Source organism: Dioscorea cayenensis, unplaced genomic scaffold, assembly GCF_009730915.1.
Source record: "Dioscorea cayenensis subsp. rotundata cultivar TDr96_F1 unplaced genomic scaffold, TDr96_F1_v2_PseudoChromosome.rev07_lg8_w22 25.fasta BLBR01002049.1, whole genome shotgun sequence".
Classification (NCBI taxonomy): Eukaryota; Viridiplantae; Streptophyta; class Magnoliopsida; order Dioscoreales; family Dioscoreaceae; genus Dioscorea; species Dioscorea cayenensis.
Window position 1 is genome coordinate 9,452 of NW_024088440.1, and position 22,979 is coordinate 32,430.

The 22,979-nt window shown below is 35.2% G+C and overlaps 1 protein-coding gene across 2 annotated transcripts; it reads left to right on the forward strand.

Annotated features, from left to right (window-relative positions):
- Nucleotides 1-927: 927 nt before the first annotated feature.
- LOC120257369 (protein transport protein Sec24-like At4g32640) lies at nucleotides 928-20,862 on the forward strand. 2 transcript variants are annotated; one of them, XM_039264847.1, is made up of 24 exons: nucleotides 934-1,626; nucleotides 1,985-2,221; nucleotides 2,363-2,437; nucleotides 2,520-2,618; nucleotides 7,005-7,116; nucleotides 7,969-8,096; nucleotides 9,216-9,335; nucleotides 10,452-10,532; nucleotides 10,986-11,063; nucleotides 11,187-11,279; nucleotides 11,632-11,686; nucleotides 12,512-12,588; nucleotides 12,790-12,861; nucleotides 13,021-13,104; nucleotides 14,103-14,222; nucleotides 14,312-14,380; nucleotides 15,292-15,369; nucleotides 15,487-15,625; nucleotides 15,770-15,934; nucleotides 16,964-17,109; nucleotides 17,193-17,390; nucleotides 19,952-20,040; nucleotides 20,120-20,151; nucleotides 20,727-20,862. In XM_039264847.1, the coding sequence occupies exons 1-24, from the start codon at nucleotides 973-975 to the stop codon at nucleotides 20,837-20,839; spliced, it is 3,114 nt and encodes a 1,037-aa protein (XP_039120781.1). In that variant the 5' UTR covers nucleotides 934-972; the 3' UTR covers nucleotides 20,840-20,862. The 2 variants fall into 2 exon arrangements, with proteins under 2 accessions (XP_039120782.1, XP_039120781.1); XM_039264848.1 differs by lacking the exons at nucleotides 17,193-17,390; nucleotides 19,952-20,040; nucleotides 20,120-20,151; nucleotides 20,727-20,862 and having other exon boundaries at nucleotides 928-1,626; nucleotides 16,900-17,056.
- Nucleotides 20,863-22,979: the final 2,117 nt, after the last annotated feature.

Consider the following 22,979-nt stretch of genomic DNA (forward strand, 5'->3'; position numbering starts at 1 on the left):
TTAAGCGGAGATGACAATTATTAAAGCGGATATGATAATTATTAAACATATCTAGTAATATATTTTAAGCGGATAATAGCACGTATTTAAACATTATTTAAAAATATACAAATAGATAACAATAAAGCAAGAAGAACTTTTACAACGAAAATGAACTCGTTTTTCAAAGCGGAGGCGACAATGGCACATGCTCTGCCTCGACAATAAAATCGACTACATCTCGTTTGAAGATGAAGTGCACTTGACGATCAGGTGGAAATCGAAACTTACGTTTTCGTTGGAGAAAGCCGATTTATATATTTCGGGTATGATAACCTTCACCCGGACTACCACAAATGAGTCGCCATAATAAACACTGCTGGAATGGTCAAAGCTGATAGACGAAGAGATTCTCACGTATTCATGAAAGCCCGTGAGGCTGAAGTCGAACAAATCAAATGAGGAGAAATGAGGGATAACAACAGATGTAATCGCAAACCCCTAGGCGTTATGCTAGCAAAAAGCCCTGAAAAGGTTGAGCATGATGTGATTTTGGCGCTATCCTTTCCCAGCATTTTCGAGGCCAAAAATGGGATTTCACAACATGGGACCCTCTTTGAAGTGAGCGGTGGGGGTAAAAGGGAAGTTAAATCACTAACGGAAGAGGTCGTCAAAGGGTGTGTAAAAAGTAGGAGGGGGTTTTTTGGGAAGTTTTGAATATTACGAGGGGTTAACAGTAATTTCCCCTTTTTATAATTAATTATTGTTATCCAAATACATTTTAAATAATTAAAACTTAAATTGAAATAACTTAACACCAATCTTGCACCTCCACGTGTCGCGTTGATATTAGCTATGTGCATACATCGGCATCCATAACCCCACACCAGATCCGTGAAACCCCCAACATAAGTTTTCTCACTGTCCTCGCGCCCGAGCTTTCTCAGATCCCGATCTCTTTTGATCGTCTCTTTTTCTCGGAGGTCGGCATTCATGGCGTCCTCCCAGAGCTTCCCCTCCGGGGTCCCTCGCCCCCGCCCCACCTCCTTCCCCCCTAACCCTAACCCTATTCCCCCTCCTCCCCCCTTCGCCTCTGCTTCCCTCCCCGATGCCATGCAAAACCTCCAGATAGCCGGCCCCCGTGGCCCTCCTCCCTCCCCATCAGCCCGTCCTGGTCCTCCTCCTCAAACCATCCCCGGTCGCCCGGCAGTGCCGCCCCAGCCCTCCTTAGCCTCCCGCCCGCTGCCGCCGCCGCCGCCGCCGCCGCTGCCTTCCCCCCTGACCACCACCAACGGCCCTCCGGAATTCGGCCCTGGTGCTCCGCGGCTCCCCTTGGGACCTCCTGCCACACCACCGGTTCCCCAGGGCGCGCCGCCGTTCTCTGCTAGCCTGTCTGCCGGGCTGCCGATGGGAGTTCCTTATGGGGCTCCGCCAACATCGTTGCACCCGCGTGGGGGACCTCCTCCATCTTCTCAGCCGTTTGGGGGGCTTCCGGCATCTTCACAGCCTTATGGTGTTCCACCCACTGGCCCCCAACTTTACGGGTCAACACCTTCGCAGCAGTTTGCTGGCCTGCCACAGCCCTTCACTGCTCCTCCGGCAACCAGCCCTCCTTTTGGGCCCCCGATGTGGCTGACTCAACCGGCGGTGAGTTATATCTGTTCCGGAATTTGAGCATCCCTTTGCTTTTATTGTTAAATTGTATTTGAAAAATGAGTGTTTTTTTTTTCAACTTTTCTTTAAATTTTTTTTGTTGACGTGTTTCACTGAGGCATTTAGATTATTGTAGTGTCTAGTTGAGAACAATTGCTTGGAATTCAAATCAGAATTTGCCTGCTGATTAATTCTGTTATATAGGGTTATTTTCTTCGAGTTTTATGTAAAGCTTAATTGGTGAAATGACTTTTAAATAAACAATTGGTAGAAAGGTTTTTCTCTGTATATTATGAAAGAATATTTAATGTGTCATTTAGTTATGAGGAACTTTATGAAATTCATCTATTAGGGTGCCCCTCTGACATCTGGTCCTATGCAAACACCACCGGGAATGTTAGGCGTGCCTCCGCACACAACAAGCCAGCAGTTACCACCGGCCCTTCCAGTGATGAACCTCATGCCTCTAGCTGGTGCACAGGTCTCTACACCATCAAAGATAGATCCTAATCAAATCCCACGCCCTATGCCTAGCTCCTCGGTGGTGTTCTTCGAGACCTATCTTGGCAATCAAGTAACCATTCCCCCGGTATGTATCTTGCCTTGTGAAGGTTTTTTTTTTATCATGAGCTTGCTATCTTTTTGGCTATTTGGCAATGTTGGGGGTATATATATTTTGGGGATCATATATGTTCACTAGCCTTGTTTGGATTTCATTTTGAATGTGTAGCCTGCAACAAATGAGTGTATTGTCCGAGACACTGGCAATTGCAGCCCTCGTCTTATGAGATGCACCATGAATCAGGTATATGTTGTATTAGCTTTTGGTTTGCATGTCCAAATCATAGGTATGTTTTATTTACCCAAGGAATATTGTTTACTTGAAGATCCCATGCACGGGAGATCTTTTGTCAACATCAAGCATGCCCTTAGCTTTGATGATTCAACCCTTAGCATTGCCACATCCAGAAGAGGAGCCTATCCAAGTAATGTATCTTTTGCCCTATAATTAAAATTTTTCCTTGTGCCTTAATTTTCCATTGGCAATGATGAGACTTCATGATGAAGTTATTACTTTTTAAGGTAGCCATAATATTTCTTGCAATAGATGCTTTTTTTCGTATGGTTCTTTTATGTAGAAATTTTCAAATTTCATATTCTTTTCTTAGTGATTAGCTATTGTCAATCTCATTAATTTTCTGGTGGGTTTGAGAGCATTCTACAACAGATGGTTTTAAAAGAACATCACATATAGTTATCATCATCGTGGCTTCCTTTGTTCTTTAAAGTTATAAATGCTACTGATGAAGAAAGCTTTAACCTAGGCATCTAGTTCCGTTATGGATGCTTAGTTCGAGTCATTTAATATGGAATTCAAACTTGTCTGTTGAATTTAGGGGCTCAAACTAAGTGATTGGATCTCATCTATATGTATACTTGAGAGTGGGATACAAATTTCTGATAGAGAAAAGGAAAGTATGTTGGAAGTGGCATTCTATGTGTCTTTATCACATGGTAGTTTCTTATGTTGTTAGTTCTTGGTAACCACTCACAGGTAAGCAAAAGGCCTTTCTTTGTCATTTTTCCTTTCTTTTCTTCCTATCTTATTTCTATGGAGTAATATTATATTAGACATTTTTGTGACTTTGGTTATTATCCATTCATGTATGGAGAATGATTTTTGAGTGTTGAGGCATATTTAATGGCTATTTGATTTGATTTGATAACTTTATTTTATATTGTTTTCCTATATTAATTTATACATTCTAAATGGTAATCACCATTCCTAGATCATCATGCTGTCCCACCTCGATGCTTGGGTGCCACTTGTTGTTTGGATTTCTAATGCCTAGACGTTGCCTAGTTGTAAAAACAACCTAGGATTGATGTATTGGGACGCTTAACTAAGGGTTGGTGCAGGTGTCTTGGTATGCTTATTTACAACTTTTAATTAATTTATTTATTTAGTTATATTTTCACTTTTGTTTTTGTGAGTGGTATAGTGGATTTAGAATCATTTAGGGTGATTTTTATATGCTTGTTGATAGAGACGCAAGTGTACATGCCGATCGCGTAATAAAGTGTGCGTAAATGTAGAGTGTCGATCCACAAGAAAGAAAATGAGTACTAGTAATAACTCTAGATCTGAAAAATAGCCTGAATAGTGAAGTGCTTATGTATGAACAAGAGAAAGGAAAAACAAAGAAATACAGAGAAACAGTAGGAGAGAAATCAAGGAAGAAAATGATGTCTGAGATAGCATCCCTCTAGGGTTATTGAGTACAGGACAGTGGTTGTCTAAATATACAATCCTATTTGAACCGAGAGGTTTCTAGGATTATACTAAACCCTGATTTCTCAGGTGAAGAGTAACTAAATAGGTGCAGAGCTGATACAGATATTCATACAATCGCATTAACATTTAAGGCTCTATGAAATCTCACTATGAACTAATGATAATCTTTTAAGTAGATAATCTCCCCCAAAAAGAGAGATTACCCCTAATTCGAATGTAGAGCAGAAATGCAATTTCTCCTAAAATCCACTCCACATGATTGCAAAGGGCGCGGAGATTGCCAACAACTCACTCGGGAAAATTGAAGGAGATGAAGTCTCTATAGTACCCTATACCCAGGCTTACTCACAATTCCCTCTAATCACGGCATGTCTATACTAGGTGGGTATTTTTACTCGTCACGTATCATATCAAACATGATAGCTAAGGCTTTAGCCTCGTTAGCAACCAAGCATTCAAACATGCGTCTATAAAGATAGACCGCTCGCTCGAAGAAATTTAGATTCAAATAGATATGATTGCAAATATAAAAACAATTAAAGCATCAAAGATCCGACAACCAAAAGTCAAAGAAATAAACCCTAGAGTTCAACTATGCCTAAACATCTAGAAATTAGCCCTCCATTAATGGAGGGCAAGCATTCAAGATATAAAGAATAGAGGAAGGCATGAAATCCATGAAAATCCCCTTTTCAATCCTTAGGATGAAGAGTCGGCAAAGAAGTTTCCACGCAAGCCGTCAAGGTGAGCATGACGGCTATGATCTTCAATCCCTTTGAATGTAGGACCAAATCCCTCTCCAAATCGCCCTTAGAGTGTTGGACATTTGGCCCTTTTTTCCTCAACCTCGCCTCTAAGAGTCGCCCCAAAAGAATAGAGAGATAGAATAAAGAATGCCCTAGAAAATTCTCATAAGTTCTATTTATACCCGACTGCTTATGGGTGTAAAGATTAGGCCGTAAGGGAGCTGGAGAAGATTGTCGTGAGCCTAACGGGAACTCTTATTGCCATAAGCCATATTTGTAAGGTCTTCTGATTTTGTTACTGTCCACCTTATGGCCATAAGTGCTAGACTGTAAGCTTCACTGTTCTGCTTCTTATGACCACCCTTACAGGCGTTTGCTGTGGTTGTAAGCTCCTCTGGATGGTCCTTATAGGCATTCTTATGGGTGTAAACCTTGCTCGTAAGGTCCTCTGGATTGGTTCTGATTCCCCTTTATGGGCATTAGTATGCCCGCAAGGTCTTTTGGACTAGATTTACGGCCGTAAGGACGACCGTAAGTTACCCTTAAACCACCCAGTTTACCTTGTCCTTGTTCTAATGATGTTAAGAGAGCTCCAAACTCATCTTTTTGGGCCTAGAATGCTTCCTTTGGCTCTCCCTCGTCTTTAAGCACTGCCTTAAGCCTGTTAATACAAAACACACAATATTTAGCATCGAATTCCATATTATGGTTCTAATATATGCTAATTGAGTGTACAAATTGCTATGAAATATATGAACATTTTACACTCATCACCTGTTAATTATGTACTATAGATGGATTTCGTGTTGAAGTTGAAGTCTATGGAAATATTGTACAGGTCTAAATATTGAATCATGTTTTTAAAGTGGCAGTAGAAATTTAAATTTCAGTTGGAATACAATTTCTCACTTGCTTGGTTGGGCTTTTAATAGATCATCTAGTAGTATTTCTGGATTAGTTCTCAAGGTTATTAACGCACTGCACAGTTCCTAGGTGGTAGGATACCTGATTTCATATGCAGACTGCCTAGTGATCCAGGTGGAGATGATATGACAGATAATATAAAAGATTGAACTGCTATAGCTGAATTTTTTAAAGCGATTATTTATAAAGATTTCCAATTAAATTCAAGCCAAGGCCCAAATGTATACTTGGAAAATTTACTAGCAAAATCAAGAACGGTGAATCATTGATAAAATGATACTGATATAACAAATAAAATAAAAGATTAAATTGTTGTGAGTTTGTTGAAGCAATCGTTTTTAAAGATTAATTGAAGTCAAGACCCAAAAATTTATTGAAAGTGAATCAGTGAAAAAAGTATGCATGATCAATGCTTTTACTTAAGCACATGACAATGTAAGTTTTGCTAAATGTATTGGTTTTACTTTAGTTGTTGAATTTGTATTTATGTTTTGCAAATTTGTAATCTCTTATTCGTATTGTTGTTAATTTGAATTTTGTTATGTGATAAATATGAATTGGGTTAGATTCAGTTAAATTGATTTGAAGTTGGCCAAATCAGGACAGTGCTTGATTTAGCTTATCATTTAATTTTGCTTGATTTGGGCTTTTCATGAATTCTTATTTGTTCTTCTCACCACATCAGATTGTTTATTTAATTGCACTTATGGGAAATTTATTCTTATTGTCTTTTGGGGAGAGCACTTTGTTAGATAATGCCAAGTGAAAAATTTTGTAATCAATACTGCTTATGGGTTCAAAAGCTCTTTTGGTGGGATCCAAAAGCAAAGCTTCAAGCATCCTAAAATTAAAAGTTGTAAAAGATTTGAGTTTCTATGTGTTGTCTTCTTCTTGATCCATGTACTATGTAGATTGGCTATCAACATGCTAGTCTTATCTTCTTTGGCTTGAAAGCCTGCCCTAAATATTAGGGTTTGGACATGATTTTTGGATAAGCCTACTATTTTTGGTGTGATTTATTTTGGGCAACAATCAAGAGTGCATGATATATTCTATTTTCTATCATTAATATTAAAATATTTTCTATATGGGTGGAGGCCTAGTCCCTAATTAGAGGGATGGTTATGTATCTGACTTAGTGTATGTGTATGTAAGCTCATGCTCAACCTAATCCATATAGTTAAGCTTTTTATTATATTTTTTAGATCTAAGTTAAGCTTTATAATTAAGGTGGCAGCTCGCATACTAAAAATGAATTTTCTCCCATTTTTTACTTATAGAAAATTCTCAAGATAATCTCTTCTATATTATGTTCTACATGTTACTCTTTCATATAATATCTATCACTATCTAATGTTTGTGTGTGTGTGTGTGTACTGATTCCCAATTGTTGTTGTTTTGGGTAGGTTGTGGATTTTGGGGAAAGTGGACCTCTAAGATGTTCTCGTTGCAAAGCTTACATCAATCCTTTCATGAGATTTATTGACCAAGGAAGGCAGTTTATTTGCAACTTATGTGGTATGCATCAAAGATCACATGTTATGAATCTATGCTTTTTAAACCTGATCTCTGCCCTCAAAAAGCATTGCTTGTTATCATGGGAGCATGGCTTATGCCCTAATACTTATTGTTTGTCTTCACATGCTAGTTTTAAAATTTTCTTATGTGAGCTTATGCTGTTGGCTACTTAATGTTTTGCCTTATTTCATAATGCTCAACTGCTGTTTACACATTATGTCTTTTTTATATCATGTTTTGGCCTGGTTCCCTCTCATTACAATCTGCAAGTGAATCATGCTTATATTTGCTATGATAAGAATTTCTTACTCTGGAGAACTTCTATTTTTTATTTTGAAACTTCAACCCAAAGGTCTAATCACTGAAGGCATAAGATCTACCAAGCTTGGTCAGTGCAATTGAGAAAAATCTTTATGATCCCATCATCTAAAATAGGCAAGTCTAAACCTGCACTATTGAACTTACATATCATGAGACCCTGATGCTTTATGATATATTTGGCTGATTTTGTGGTCCATGCCAATGTGGTATGGAAGCGATCACCTTGGCAAACTGGTCAGGTTGTTTGACATTGCACTTCTCTCAATACAGGCACCTTAGATCATTTTATGTGGACACTGAAGTTCTTGTATAAGTTTGGTATCTCTTTGCTAGTTCCAATGTTACATGTATATTATTTTAATAATGTGGTTACCTGTGTTCTTCTTTGACATATCTCATTTTCTTGTGATTTTTTTTTTTTGAATTTTTCTATGTTAATGTAATTACTGTGAACATGTGTAGTTAGTTTTATTTCATCTAAATAATGGTAGATTCCAGCTCCTTCTGAGCCTGCTGCCATATATTTTGCAGGATTCACGAATGAGACTCCTCGGGATTATTACTGTAATCTAGGCCCGGATGGTAGACGCCGTGATGTCGATGAAAGAGCTGAACTGTGCCGGGGAACAGTTGAATTTGTTGCTACTAAAGAATACATGGTCTATTGTCCATTGCTCTTTAACTTTGTTATAATACTTTTAAAAATTTGTAGTCTATCATACTTTTCTTCATTCCTTTACACAAATCTCAATTTACAGGTGTTTTAGATAGATGCGTCACCTGTTCTACATTTTACCATAATTTTCCTCATTACTTTGGTCAATTTTCAATATACAGATATTTGAGATTGGGCGTGCCACCTATTTTGATGTAAAATAATTCCCTTGGTTAAATAAGGATAGATGATTCTCCTTCCTGCTTTCTGCTTTGTTTGTATGCATCTGCTTCAGCTTCTTTCTCGGATTGGACTACCTGAGACCATAGTTTGCCTTGCTGCTATTGCTTCTGTAGCTACCCTGACTAGCCAACTTACCTTCCCTTTTGGTAGAGGCTCATTTGTTGTTCAAATTAATTGTTCTCACTATCTTAGGCATTTTGATTGTCTCTACTACCACTATCTTTGGCATTTTGATTAGCTCAACTTTTTAGAGAGTAATTTTCAACCAGAATTTATTTCCTTCAAGTTTAACACTCGCATCTTTCAAACTGCTGTCTAAAATACTGCCATGTTCATTTGATTATATTTGAAATTTTTTGGCTATGCATTTGTTTGGTCTGGGTATATCTGTGTTCCCATTTTTCTATGGTTGGGCTTGTTTGCTCTTCAAATGAATTGTTCTACCAACTTCTTTTTCTCTTTTGTTTTTGGTGGATTTGTTCTCTAATATCTTAGGCATTACTTTCTGCATCTTTTTATGATGATTAGTTTGACCACAAAGAGAATTGGGTAATCAGAATTTATTTCTTTCAAGCTAAACACTTGCAATTTTCAGGCTGTTGACTGAAACAATGTCATGTTCATTTGACTATACTAGAAATTTTTTGGCTACTCTTTCTTTTAGTTTGGGTATATGTCTCTGGACATTCAAACATGTTCAGATATTGATTAAAAACTGAGACCTGAAAGCTTAAAATGTCTCTGGACATTCAAACATGTTCAGATATTGATTAAAAACTGAGACCTGAAAGCTTAAAATGTCAGTCTCCTGAGAAGTTTGTAAGTTTTACAATTTGTTTGCTATTCAAGGTTGTTGTCTAATTATGCAATCCATCTGCAGGTTCGTGATCCAATGCCTGCTGTATTTTTCTTTCTCATTGATGTCTCAATGAATGCCATTCAGACTGGGGCAACAGCAGCTACTTGCAGTGCGATTAACCAAGCTATTGTTGATCTTCCAGTAAGCTTCAAATTCCAATGTATTTTGCATATTGCTGATGTATAGCATATGTAAAATGAAGCAAATATGAGCGACATCTACCAATAAATATTCTCTTTGGAGATAGCTTGTTATATAAGAAAAACGAGTCTCCTAGTGGTTTTTATTGCAAATCTGGAAAGTATCCAGGGAGCAGATTGATTTTCTGTATAGGAGTATCTATTTTTCTAACAAATCTAATACCCCTTATATGGGTTTAGTGGAATATAAATGACTGCCCATTTTCAGTATATTGTTTTTTCCTTGCAAAATATGCTTGGAGACATTCTCAAGTTTTCCAAGAGCTCTTCTTCCAAAGTATATATTTCCATCATGTTAAGACAGCTTCAGAGATTTACTAGTATTTGCCCCATATGGATGTTCACAACTTTTTTTTTTTGGTTTCGTTGAGAAAATCTTATGCTTGCAAGTTTGGTTTTGAATGATTGAATGAGGAAAATACTGCTGTGGTTTATTCATTGGCAATTTTACTCTGAATTTTTTGGTGACAACTTTTTTCTGTTAAGCTTTTAGCTAGTCTGATTTATTGCTCTTAAGCTCTTACAACTGTGTTTTCAAAAAAGCCATGCAATGTAAATTTTGAAAGATTTGAAAATTTTTATATAAAAGATCTATTTGTTTGGGCTTTTACAGTATGCTCACAAATCATGTCGCCCTCAATGTTAAAGCCTATTCCAAGGCATATTGGAGGAGGCAGAGCATGCCCTCCATTTTGAAGAGACCAAAAGAACTTATTCCTCGGCAGTGAAACCCCACTAAGCCTATGGCTGTGTCACTGCTATGAAGATGGTCAAACTTTTTATCTACTGAGAGTTTAACATCAATATTTTGACTATAGCTGCAAAAATCCAGGTTTCTTAGTAAGCAATTGTTGCTGCAGAGCTCATGATAATTTAGATCTACTGATTGAGTGGAATGCTAAGTGTCCCTTAAAGATATGACTTCATATGTGCTTTGATTATATGGTTTATTGTTTAATCTTTTCTGCTTATAGCAGGCAGCAATTTTTGCTATTTGATGAATATCTTGACTGGAATTATCAGTTACCTTGATGAAATAATCTGTCAATTTTTGTAGGAAGGCCCTCGAACAATGGTGGGTGTTGCAACTTTTGATTCTACAATTCATTTCTACAATCTCAAACATTCTTCACAACAGGTAATTCTCTTCAGATGCTAGATATGCCATAAACAGTATATACCATTCGCAAATGTCTGTTCATACAAGTGGAAATCTTGCTGATTGCCAATGGGTCTTGACTATTTGGATGACTGAGAGCCTCCTAACTTTGCTGGAGTAGTTTGCATCATTTTTTTGTTGCCATAAATAACAGTATATTTTGTCAAACGATCTATTATTATTGGTTATGTGGTGAAAATTGAAACTCAACTGAATCTCCTTTCCTTTCCTTTTGATAATTAGATAATTCATTGATAGGACACCGTTATAATGATTATCACTTCTTCTAAAAATTGGCTTAAAGTGTATGCTTTACCTTTAAAGTGTATGCTTCATCTGATTGAGTCCCTGCATGTACATTAAATGCTGTATGTCTCTTTAAGGTTATATTGGGTATTATTCTACTATTGTTCATTTCTTTATTGTGTGCAGCCTCTCATGCTTATTGTTCCTGACATACAAGATGTTTATACCCCCCTCCATACAGATCTAATTGTTGCACTTTCTGAGGTTTGCTCTCCTGAGTTCATTTGGTTTCATCTCATATATTTATCATCCACATGTGCAACAGGCTTAATCAATTTCTTGATTTATGATTTATTTATTTGGTTTTTTATTTTTGCGAGGATTTAGTGCCGCCAGCATCTGGAACTGCTTCTAAACAGTATTCCTTCCATGTTTGAAAAAAATGCTGTTGCTGAGTCTGCATTTGGTGCTGCAATCAAAGTATGCCTTTATCTTGGTTATTATGTTGCCACTGTCAATGGAAATTAACCTATGCTTTCCTTCTTATATGAATCTCCGATGTTCTAGATAGTTATGAGATGATAATTTATCATATCTTTTTTCTCCAATGTTCTGAAGTACAATTTCAGTTTTCCAAAATTTCTCAAGTTTTTCGTAAAATATTTTCATATCAAGCTCTTAGGTGAATGTTGGCCTTCTTTTTAGAGACACAGACAATAATCTTGTATTATTGAAATTGTTTTAGTATAATTTAAAGCAGTATGGAATTATGATGACATATACACCAATGTTATACTTCTGCAACATTTTTTTAATTATATTATATTTTCAGGCTGCTTGTTTAGCAATGAAGCCTACTGGTGGAAAGCTTCTGGTGTTTCAATCAGGCAAGTTTGGCCATTTGCGCAATCAGATGCCTTTTATAAAACAACAGAAGGATTCAATTTTCTTTTAATTTTTCATATAGCCTTTCTTTTATCGTGACATGTGCTGTGTGTGTAAATATTTGGATACACTTCAATTATTCCCTTTTTCCAACCTGTGGGGAATCCTTTTGTTTTGGAATTTTTTTTTACTTAATTTCTTGTCAATCTGCTGGCTTGTCTTAAAACTTTTTGGCATTTGAGCAGCTTGCTATATTGTATGTGCTGGAAAATATTGATTTAGATTTGACTGTTCTTGTATATCTTCACCTAAAAGAAACTGTACATAGTGTGTTTTCACAATGTGCTAGCAACCCTGAAGTAATTGGTAGAGTTGGGTGAGTAAGGGGAAGATGCCATCAGAAAATTAGAGTGTCTTTATAAAAATTTAGATTCCAATTTGTTATGAAGTTGGTCAGATCTACATGGAATTATGTAATATTGCAGTGTCCAATTAATTTACTCATGAAAAGTAACAAACTGTACTATTTGGTGAAAGTTCAACTTTGGAAAGAATCATTAGGGAAAAAGGATTTCTTGATATTGTTGAATATGAAGAACTTTATGCAAGATGCTTTAAGATTGTTGCATGCAAAATGAAGTTTGCAGAGGAAATGACACAGCTGGGCTATTTATGGTATATTATAAGTTGAAAACAAACATCTTGCGTTACTCAGAATAATTCATGGTAGTAGCATTGATAATCTGACTGTTGCTTATCTGCTAATATTTTTAATAATTGCCAGTTACTCATGATTTTGAATGTTATTGTATGTAATATGTATGCAGTTTTGCCATCAGCTGGAGTTGGGTCTCTCTCTTCACGAGAAGCTGAAGGAAGAACAAATGTTTCTTCTGGGGATAAGGCATGCACATTGATATTTATGTTGTTGGTCTTATTATCTTAACCTTTGTGTTTTCCAGAATCTTATACTTTGTTGTTATGCTTCTTGTTCTTATTGCAAACATTGGAAAACTAATTTAATTAACAAATGAGATCATAGAGGATATTGCTTTAGCATAATTATTAACCTAATATTTTTCTAACCCTCTCACTTGATTTTTAGGACGTACATAAACTTCTCCAGCCTGCAGACAAGACTTTTAAAACAATGGCCATTGAGTTTGCCGAATTTCAAGTGAGATAATCATACGCATATGCTTCTGAAGTTTATTAGTAATACCCATACTTCTGAACTAGATCTTTAAATACTTGTTTCCATTTAGCCCTGGCAAAAACTTTAATTGCATGTCATCTTGAATTATGTTTAAGGCGTTAGCTTTATGTCCTCCTGCAGGTTTGTGTGGATATATTCCTTACAACCCAGTCTTTTGTAGACATTGCTTCTATATCTGTTGTTCCACGAACTACCGGAGGGCAGGTAACCCATTTTGTCTTTGTCATATGTTGATTTTTTTTTTTAAGCTAGAATGGTTGCTGGTGATGTCGAATATTTATTAATGGGTAAGGATCAAGGATGTTCGTCTTTTAAGAAAGGGCTTCCAATTTATTTCTGTAAATATCTATTGCTGAATTTCTGATGTTTAATATCTAGACAAATGCCACCCATTAAGAAAGCAGATTCCAACAGTCAGCTCTACCTTTTTTTTGTTTTTTGAAGCTTTGGATTCAGTCATTTTGTGCTTACATAAATCAATTTTTCTAAATGCATGACCATGATGTTAATATGAGAACAATATAACTTTTCCTAGAGTTGATTATTGTCTTTTTACGCCTCATTGCTTTTGAGAAAATTATGCATACTGTTACATCTTTGCTGTCTTTATTTATCTGCTTTTCCTGGGAAATTTATTTTTTTGGCTGTTCATTATTACTTTGTTTATGTTAAAGAGAGGACCTCGATCTGCCAACATTGATGTGGGCCAAAATACAGAGAGTATCATTTTATATTCTACTTGCTAATAATGCTAATCATTAATTGTTAGGCGAGAGAGTTTCTTTTTGGTTTTTTTATGCCGTGTTTGTTATAGATCATGTACTTGATTATAGCTTGTGAAATTTTAACCGTACAACAATGGAAGAGCACATATTTCTTGCGAATTTCTCCTCTAAATGACAATTGATCCATTTTATTACCTCGGAACTTGTATATCTATTTCTAAAGATGGGAAAGTACCAAGCAAGTTAGTTGTCTTTCTTGTATTGGCCAGAAAAGCCGTTGATATGGACTTACTTGCCATTGCTTCAATTCAGTTCATGTAAATCCCTGTTATATTAGCAGGGGCAAAAATGGAAAAGATGCTATTTTGGTTTAGAGAAGGCCTTTTGCATTGTCGGTTCCTTCATGAAATAACATTTATTTATTTATTTTTAATTTTTTGTTTGTTTGTTTGTTTGTTGTTGCTGTTGTGGTTGCAGGTATATTATTACTATCCATTTTCTGCTCTTTCTGATTCTGGCAAGCTATACAATGACCTTAGGTGGAACATCAGTAGGCCCCAAGGCTTTGAGGCTGTGATGCGTGTAAGATGCAGTGAGGTAAATTTATTGCGGTTCTTGTTTGAAATTATGTATCCACACATGTTTGCTAGAGAAATCTCTTTTATTAATTCTTTGTTTTCTTGCAGGGTCTTCAAATACAAGAATACTCTGGAAATTTTTGTAAGCGCCTTCCAACTGATGTTGATCTTCCTGGGGTGAGTGCTATTATCATTTACCTTGCATCCTGCCCTTGAAAATTTAGGTGACTACTAACAGACTTTTAAATCGCAGTATGTTTATGCTGAGCATTTCTTGAATTTGCATATTTTGGTTGGAATTAAACTCATGGAAGCTTACTTTGGATAGAATTTGATGCTCTGTTCCTAGTAGCAAGATGATGGGGCTTATATTGGAGATAAACTGTAAATTTTGTTTATGGAAAACTTGATAATTGACATGGCATGAATTTTGATTACATATTAATTCTTTTATTCTTGAGGTCAAACATTTTTGAAATTGAAGATTATTTTTGCGGCAAGAGAAATTTTTACTCGTGGATTGATTCAAGATAGGACATTCATTTGAAAATGCCCATCCTACATGAATCATGGGTATGATATACAAACTAAAGGTTTTGGGCTGTCTCTCTCTCTCTCTTCAAAGCCAAACTTTCTCATTGTGGGCTAGAGAACAGCCATCAATAACATCCATTTAATCTAATAGAGCAACTTATGAATAAAAAATTTGAGGCTTTCTCTAACGGGTAATTTCATTCTAGAAAGTTTTCTGCTTATACCTAATAAATGCAGAAAAGTTCCTCAATTTAGATTCTTCTTGGCTGGTGAATATCAATATCTAAGAATATCATCTGTCCTTCATTGTACAATTCGTTTCTTTACCTGAACTAATTCGGTGTTTTATCCAATTTGATGACTTTTTTTTTTGAAGTTATGTGAGGTTTAGATATGCGGGATACTACTTTTATTTAATATGGTACTAGTTTATAAATGTTTGGAGCATTTTAATGCTTCTTTTTGTATCATTTTTTATTTTTTGATTAATGTGAAATTTGATTACAATTGCATGCTCTGGAGCTGACTCATTTTTAACCAAAAACCATTTGCAGATCGATTCTGACAAGACCATTATGGTGACTTTCAAACAGGATGATAAATTTCAGGAAGGTGCAGAATGTGCATTTCAGGTATACTGCATATTTTTATTTGAGATATTTTCTTCTTAACACTGTCCCAGTTACTTGGTTATGTTGATTATGCATGGCAATTTCTTTCAGTAAGGGTCTGTCATTTTGCATTTTTAGTGTGCTCTTCTGTACACTACAGTGTATGGGCAAAGAAGAATTCGAGTTCTGAATCTGTCATTTCCGTGCACAAATGTGCTCAGCAACCTTTTTCGTTCTGCTGATTTGGATGCTCAATTTGCTTACTTGTTGAAACAAGGTTCTTCTCTTTCTGTTTTTCTGCCTGCTTCTTGTTGTCCCCTTAAAATGTTCATATGATTTAAAGTTTTGTGATAAGTATCATCAATTTTTTTTTCACTAACTTTATTTTGGTTACAATGCTTTTATTATTTTCCTTGCATAGCTGCCAGTGGCATCCCTACTAGTCCCCTTCCTCAAGTCCAAGAGCAAATTACAAATACTTGCGTTAACAGTCTGCATTCTTATCGTAAATTTTGTGCTACTGTGTCACCTTCTGGGCAGCTAATTCTTCCTGAAACTCTCAAGCTCTTGCCTCTTTATACACTTGGTATGTCTCTTGTTCTTTTTTGTATTGTTTTCATTTGGCATCTCTTGATATATATATATATATATATATTTTTTTTTTTTAATGTTGAATTATCTCCTTTTGTTGGTGTGGATTTCTTTCGTTTGCTATTTGGTAATTTTCCCGGTGGTAACTGTTGTCATGTATTTATTATAATAACAGCTATCAAAAGGGATGCTTGCCTGACTGTTCTAAAACACTTGAGCACATTACACATTTACAACTCAAGATAACATCATAACACACTTGAGAAAGATGTGAGTCATGTTAAATTTATAGATAACTGAGTTGTGGTCACCATCCACGCCCTCGATTCCATGTGAGTAGGAAAACAACTAAATAATGGTGTATTTCAAATCATACTCCAAGTGCCTGAAGGCTGCCATGTTCACTGTTGTGGGTTATTAAATGGACTGTGTTTTACATTTATGAGTAAACGGATTAAAATGTACAATGGGCGTAGTACATGGGCCAAAAATGATGTTTACTTTTTTTTTAAAGGAGTCAAATATATGTAAGAATGGAACATTTAGAACTTTTAGTAGCTTGCCCTTGCCCATGAATGTTATGTGAAAGCTAGAGGAAAGCCTCAAATGCAAGATGTAGAATATTAAGGAAAATATGTATGGATGCCAACACAATTAGGAAATATGAAAATCTATCTTATGCTTGCCAGTGCAACTTCAGAATATAGTCATCAAAGCTGACATTATCTTGATTTTGAAAACTTTTGGAAGTTAAATACATTGCTGACAAGCTGTGTGTGTCCAGTTAGTTCTTAAAATTATTTGGAAGAACATAACCTCAAAAGTTTTGTTGTCTTGAAATTGATTAGAGAGAGGCTGTTGTTCCCACTTGTCTATCTTTTTCTTTTTTCTTTTCTTCCTTTTTTCTAGTTTTTAGTTATCATTCCTATTAATGCTTCTTAATTATATGTATGTGGTTAGATGGCTGGAGAAAGCTGCTTCTATCCTGTGGGGATTTTATCATTTTTTGTTTTCATCTTTCCAGCATTGACTAAAAGCATTGGTTTACGCCATGATGGCCGATTGGATGATCGATCTTATTGGGCCTGTCATGTGGCATCACTTCCCATTTCATTGGTTGTTCCTTTGGTGTATCCTAGAATGATAGCTATACATGATCTCACATTGAAGGTATGAAATAATCTCTTGAATTCTATGTGAGTTAGGTTGTATGCATAACTACTGTGAATAAGATTTGTGAGTTATTGGAACAGGATGAAGATGAAGATGAAGATGAGAATAAGTCTCTTGTCTCCTGTGTCATTCCTCTTTCTAGTGAACATGTAACTGATGATGGAATTTATCTGTTAGAGAATGGGGAGGATGCCTTGCTTTACGTAGGAAATACTGTGAATCCAGATATTCTCCAGCAGTTATTTGGGGTTTCAACTGCAGATGTGATTCCTACACAGGTAAAGTTTTTTCCTTTCTAAAACACAGATAGAAAAGAATAATGAGTGAAGATATGTTTGTTAATACGTTGCTACAAGGATGACCAAATTAACAATAAATTTGAGCATCAAATGCATAAGATACTAGACCAACTTGTCAAAGAAAACTTTGATTCAGAATAAGTCTAGAATGCAATCACATTTAAACATCAATCAATGAAATAGGGTAAGGACCTATACCTTAGTGTTCGTGATGATAATATCTTCAAGACATCAAAGTAGATGTCCTCCAATGATAATCCACACCAAAGTGGGTGGATCCTTGCATGCAAAACCCTAGCACATTCTTCCACCTTTTTCTTTCTCGATTTTTAGACTATTTGAGAGAAATGGCAACTAGTTAGAGTGGAGTATTATGAGAGAATTATTTAGGAAACCCTAATAGCTAGTGTATATATTTATACTAAGGCTCATTTTTTTCTCATATAAGTCTCTCCTTTATGTTATATTTACGACTAAACATTTAAGATTTAAATATTATTTTAAAGTGCTTAATGGGCCTAGGCCCAACCCAACTTTGTTTTTAGTGTGTGATTTATTGGGTTCCTGTCTATCCCATTCTAATTTATTTTTTGAAATTATATGAAAATAATTAATTAGAACCCATTCTAATTAATTCTATGTATTCATGCCTGTACATGTATAACACATATATTACTTTGCTCCCATATGCATGGCTCTACATCATATTGTATGGCTAACACATAAAACATGATCAACAACACCTGGCAACGTATCATGAGGCCGGTAGATTGGAACTTTGGTAGAATAACCAGCAAGCAGCACCTTCTCATAGAAGTTGTAATACAATAAAACCTTCTAACATGCTACATCCCATATGAGTCATAAGCATGTATATTTATCTGACTTATTAGACTCATCTTAGTCAATCCGGTCTGTTGACGAAATGCTTCCTTTTCTTGTGATTTGGCTAAAGATTTTTCCCAGATATTTGGAATGTTCTCATCTCTTGGTGGACATATTAGATTCTTTGTTGATCACTCACCATCTCCATATAAATTTTCCTAAGTCCAAATCATATTTAACAAGATTTTTTATGTATTTTTGTTGGATTTTGCTCCAAGACATAGTTCCATACCTATGATTTCCTGATGATCTCAGGTCTAATGTGCATTCTTATCTTTTCATATGAGAATGGGCCACTGATAAAGATGTAAGGTTCCGTTGGTCATTCTCATTGCAGATCAATCCATGAACTCATCCTTCCGGATGAGCACCACATTTGTACAATAGTGTCATCACGCAAATGACTATGAGATCAATCATTTTCTTATACAAGCATCTAAAGAATGTTCCTGCCTTAACAATTTCATTAATCCCTCATAACAGTTCATCGACTGAGGATGTTTTGGAATTTGAGTTTCAATTAATTGAGGTCTCACGGTCATGATCTCATCATGGCCCTCAATCACTGCCTAGGTTCATGGGATTCTTTTGGTCAACCATGCTTCTCAAGCATGAATAAGAATAGGCATGTATAAATGGATGCAAAATAATAATAATAATAATAATAATAATAATAATAATAATAATAATAATAAATAATAATGCTGTATAAGATGTCCAGGATAACATGCAAGCGATTGGTTTCTAGGACACAAAATATCTAAATATGTGGACATGTAAGCTTGTTCTTTGGATCTCATTCAGTTTTATCATTAGTGTGGTCTAGCCAGCTTTATGGAGTCTGCTCTTTCCAGAAAGAATCTAATACTGACATTTAAAATATCTAGCTAAATAGGGAATGCTGTTGTTTAAGACCTGATCGTCCATGACTATCATAACTTTCAAAGCATCTCTTGGAAGTGTTCTTTTCAATTTTTTTCTATGCAGGTAAAATATGACTACATGAACCTGCAAGCTGCATTTATTGAAAGTAAAGCAAATAAAAAATGTTAGAACATGTGAGACTTTATATATGATTTGGTTCGTGAAGTGAAAATTGATTGAACTACTGGATAAACTATCAGGAAGTATTTGACTTTATATCATACTTTTGGGGAAACATGAACTTCCTACAACATGATTTGATACGGCTTTATAATCTAATGAAGTCTCAATATTCTGGGATGAACTTGAGGATTTAGTGAATTAAACAGAACTGGTTTCAGGAAGTGCTTCTGATCTTTCCCCTGATAAAAGTTACTGCTGAATCCTTGTTCCTTCTGACTAGTTATGATAAGTTGCTAGTGTAACTTGTTTTCTAGTAGAGTTTGATTATTGCACTTCATATTTTCCTATTTCCTTGAATTTTTAAGCTCTTATTTCGCTATGTTTAGAAGCTGGCCCATTGGTTATTACTAGTGTTACCTCAACCCTTACTTGGTTGTACACTTTTATCAACTTTTGATGTGTTACATAACTAATTTTCTTTTACAAATGAAGAGTTTTGTGAGTTGACATAGCAAAGAAGTCACACATATTTACATTAATGGTTGTTTCTTCTTCCTGCTGTCAGCATGGTTATTGCAGTGGAGTTATTAATTTTTATGTTGTTTCAGTTGATACTGCAGCAATATGACAATAATCCTTCAAGGAGATTAAACAATTTAGTCAACGCAATAAGACGTCAGAGATGTTCATATCTCCGGTAAGGCCAATTCTGCCATTTGCTTTTCTATAGGTGAGAAATCATAGCAATCCATTGACTAAGTCAAACCTTTGTGCAGTTTACGGCTTTGCAGAAAAGGTGATCCAACAGGTACATAATTTCTAATTCCTCTGCAATTATGATGTGCTTATGATTTTGTTAGTTTGGTTACTATTGAGCAAACAGGAACTCTTTCTGTTAACATAATCCATTAGTAAGCAAATGAAGTTTGAATATCCATATGGACCATACCTGGCAGTCTGTGGAGCTATGGGCTCTTTTCTTGAGATCAGCAGTACAAATTATGAAAAACTTCAAATTGAGACCTAGCTACTTTTGGTAGGAGTCGTGGTAGCCTATATTTACCTTTTGTGAGCATTTGAAATAAAATAACATGAATGGATGCTCTTTATTTTCTTTAAGAAAATATGAAATGCTGTAATATTTAGACTCCAAGAGGAATCTCATGTTGGAGCTGCCCATATATAATTTTTTTTCTTAAAGTGAAGCATTAATTGGCAATTCCATGCTTTTAAAAGCAGTGATATGTGATCATTTTGTTGTGATTTTTCAAAGACAAATATTGTGAATCCTTAAGTCTTTCATATATCACAAACATTTTATATATGCAAATGACACTTCAAAACAGTTCAGTTATATTCTTTATTGAGAGTTAATATCTGCAGGAATGCTTTTCTTTTCTTACATGGTGGAGGACAAGGCTGCCAGTCCCGGCAGTCGTTCATATATCGAGTTTCTTGTGCATGTCCACCATCAAATCCAAAATAAAATGACATAAGCACACATGACCCAGCTTCCAGAATTTTGAATGGTACGAGCATTTTGTTTATATGTGTATGCAGTTTAACTTTAATTGCTGATTTTGCATATTGCAGATGCACAGTGGCCTATTTTGCAGGCCACTTGGTTGAATCAGAACAGATACAGAGAGGTTCATTCTTGCGGTTTTTATTGTTTAGAAGCTTATTGAGGAAAAAAGGCAAAATATACTAATGAGTGCAGGATCAGCTTGTCGGTAAATGTTTTTTCCTCTACGTTGCATTTCGATTAGATGTTTATTCTTGTGAAAGAGAGGTGCGGCATCAATTGGAAAATTGGCTGTGGGGTTAAGTAATAAACAGAGGTTTTTTTTGCATTGTCGTGGCTTAATTTATGATTATACTTATTGTTGATTCAATATCATACCTTAGCTGAAAATGGTACTGTTTTTACTTAATGAATTAGAAATAATAATATTAATAAAAAGGTTATGATTAGAAATGGCTTGTGATTTTGACAGTATTATTTAGCTGATGTTTCCTACTTTTTTGCTCCCTGCATCATGGCTTATTCAATTTTCAGTCTGATAATTGATCTGAGTTCATTACCCTTGTACACAAATTTTGTTCTGTTTGAAGATATATATATATATATATATATATATATGAATATATATATATATATATTAAATTAGGTATTGTCTAATCTAAGTGAGTCACAAACCCTAGATATTCAGAATTTGTTGATTCAAGCAAATGCTATGTTTAAATTTACTGACAATTCAAAGCTTTTCTTTTGCTTGCATTCGAGAACTCATTAGCTTCCCAGTGCTGTTTATCTTAAAAAGAATTGCATCTCGTCACAATTGAATTGACGGACGTGGTTTAATTTGTAACTTTGGTTTACAATTCAAATGCCTATTGTTTGCTCAATGTACGTGCGAAACAACATTCATATGATTCATTGATTTTTGTGGTTCTGAATTTTTCCTAAAACAGAGTATGCAATGTTCCAACTGCCAATAAATAAATAAATAAACAGATAAATAAATAATAATAATAAAAATAAAAATAAAAATCAGCATCAATCTTTTTGAAGTAGGACTGATGCGACATGGTGTACTCATCCATTAACCACTGACTTTTCTTTCCATCAAAGTCAAAAACTAATGTCTTCTTTAATCCAGTTAGTTATTTATGAATGTTAACTTTCTTCTTTTGAGTAGGAATTCTCCAAAATTTATTACCTGTTGAATAATCAAGACAAGACCAATTTAAAGACTTTATTTTCTTTCAATAAAGAAATATCACACTTCCCATAATGTTTATACAGTTCCGCATGAAAGCAAGAAAAGAAACTGTTTGTTCATACAAATGGCATAAATAAAATAATTTTTAATTAAATGTCATGATGAGTATTCTGTCAGAATCAGCCAAATACTGATGTTGTCAACATGATCAAAAGGTATGTCGTAAGAAAAAACTCATCTTTTCTTATTGCTAAGTAGAATGATAAAACATATCTCATTTGTCAAAAGGATTTAAACTCTAATTAGATGGTCTAGTGGTAAGTCATTCAAATGGTGGATGAACGATGCGGGTTGAATTCTCATATCACGGTATTATGAAAATTCCCATATCACGGTATTGTGAAATACTATACAAATATTATAGTATATTGTAGGAAACAATGTTTTCAGACCCGAATCAGACCGGGCGGTTGGACCGGGTTGACCCGGACCCGGTATTAAAACCAATCCGGTTCAATATATAAAACTGGATTTTGATAAAACCGGGGTTGAACCGGCAACCCGGGCGATCAAACCGGTGACCCGGCCGGGTCATCAACCCGGGTTTGCACCAATTTTTAATTCTTATTTTTATTTTTTTATAATATATTAATGTTTGGGGGTTATAATGTAAAATTATAAAACTAAGGAAGGAAGAGACCAAGGAAATATTTTTATTTTAAATTTTTTTTATGAATTTTTTAGTTGTGTATTTCCTTGTGAATATTTTTATGCTTCTCAATTAATTTTATATTAGTTTATTCTTATGTTATTTGGTGTATTTTACATTTTTAATGTGGTGTACTTAATATTTATTTATATAAAATACTTGCTTAAATTTTTAAAAATCATGTTTTTATTTTTTTTATTT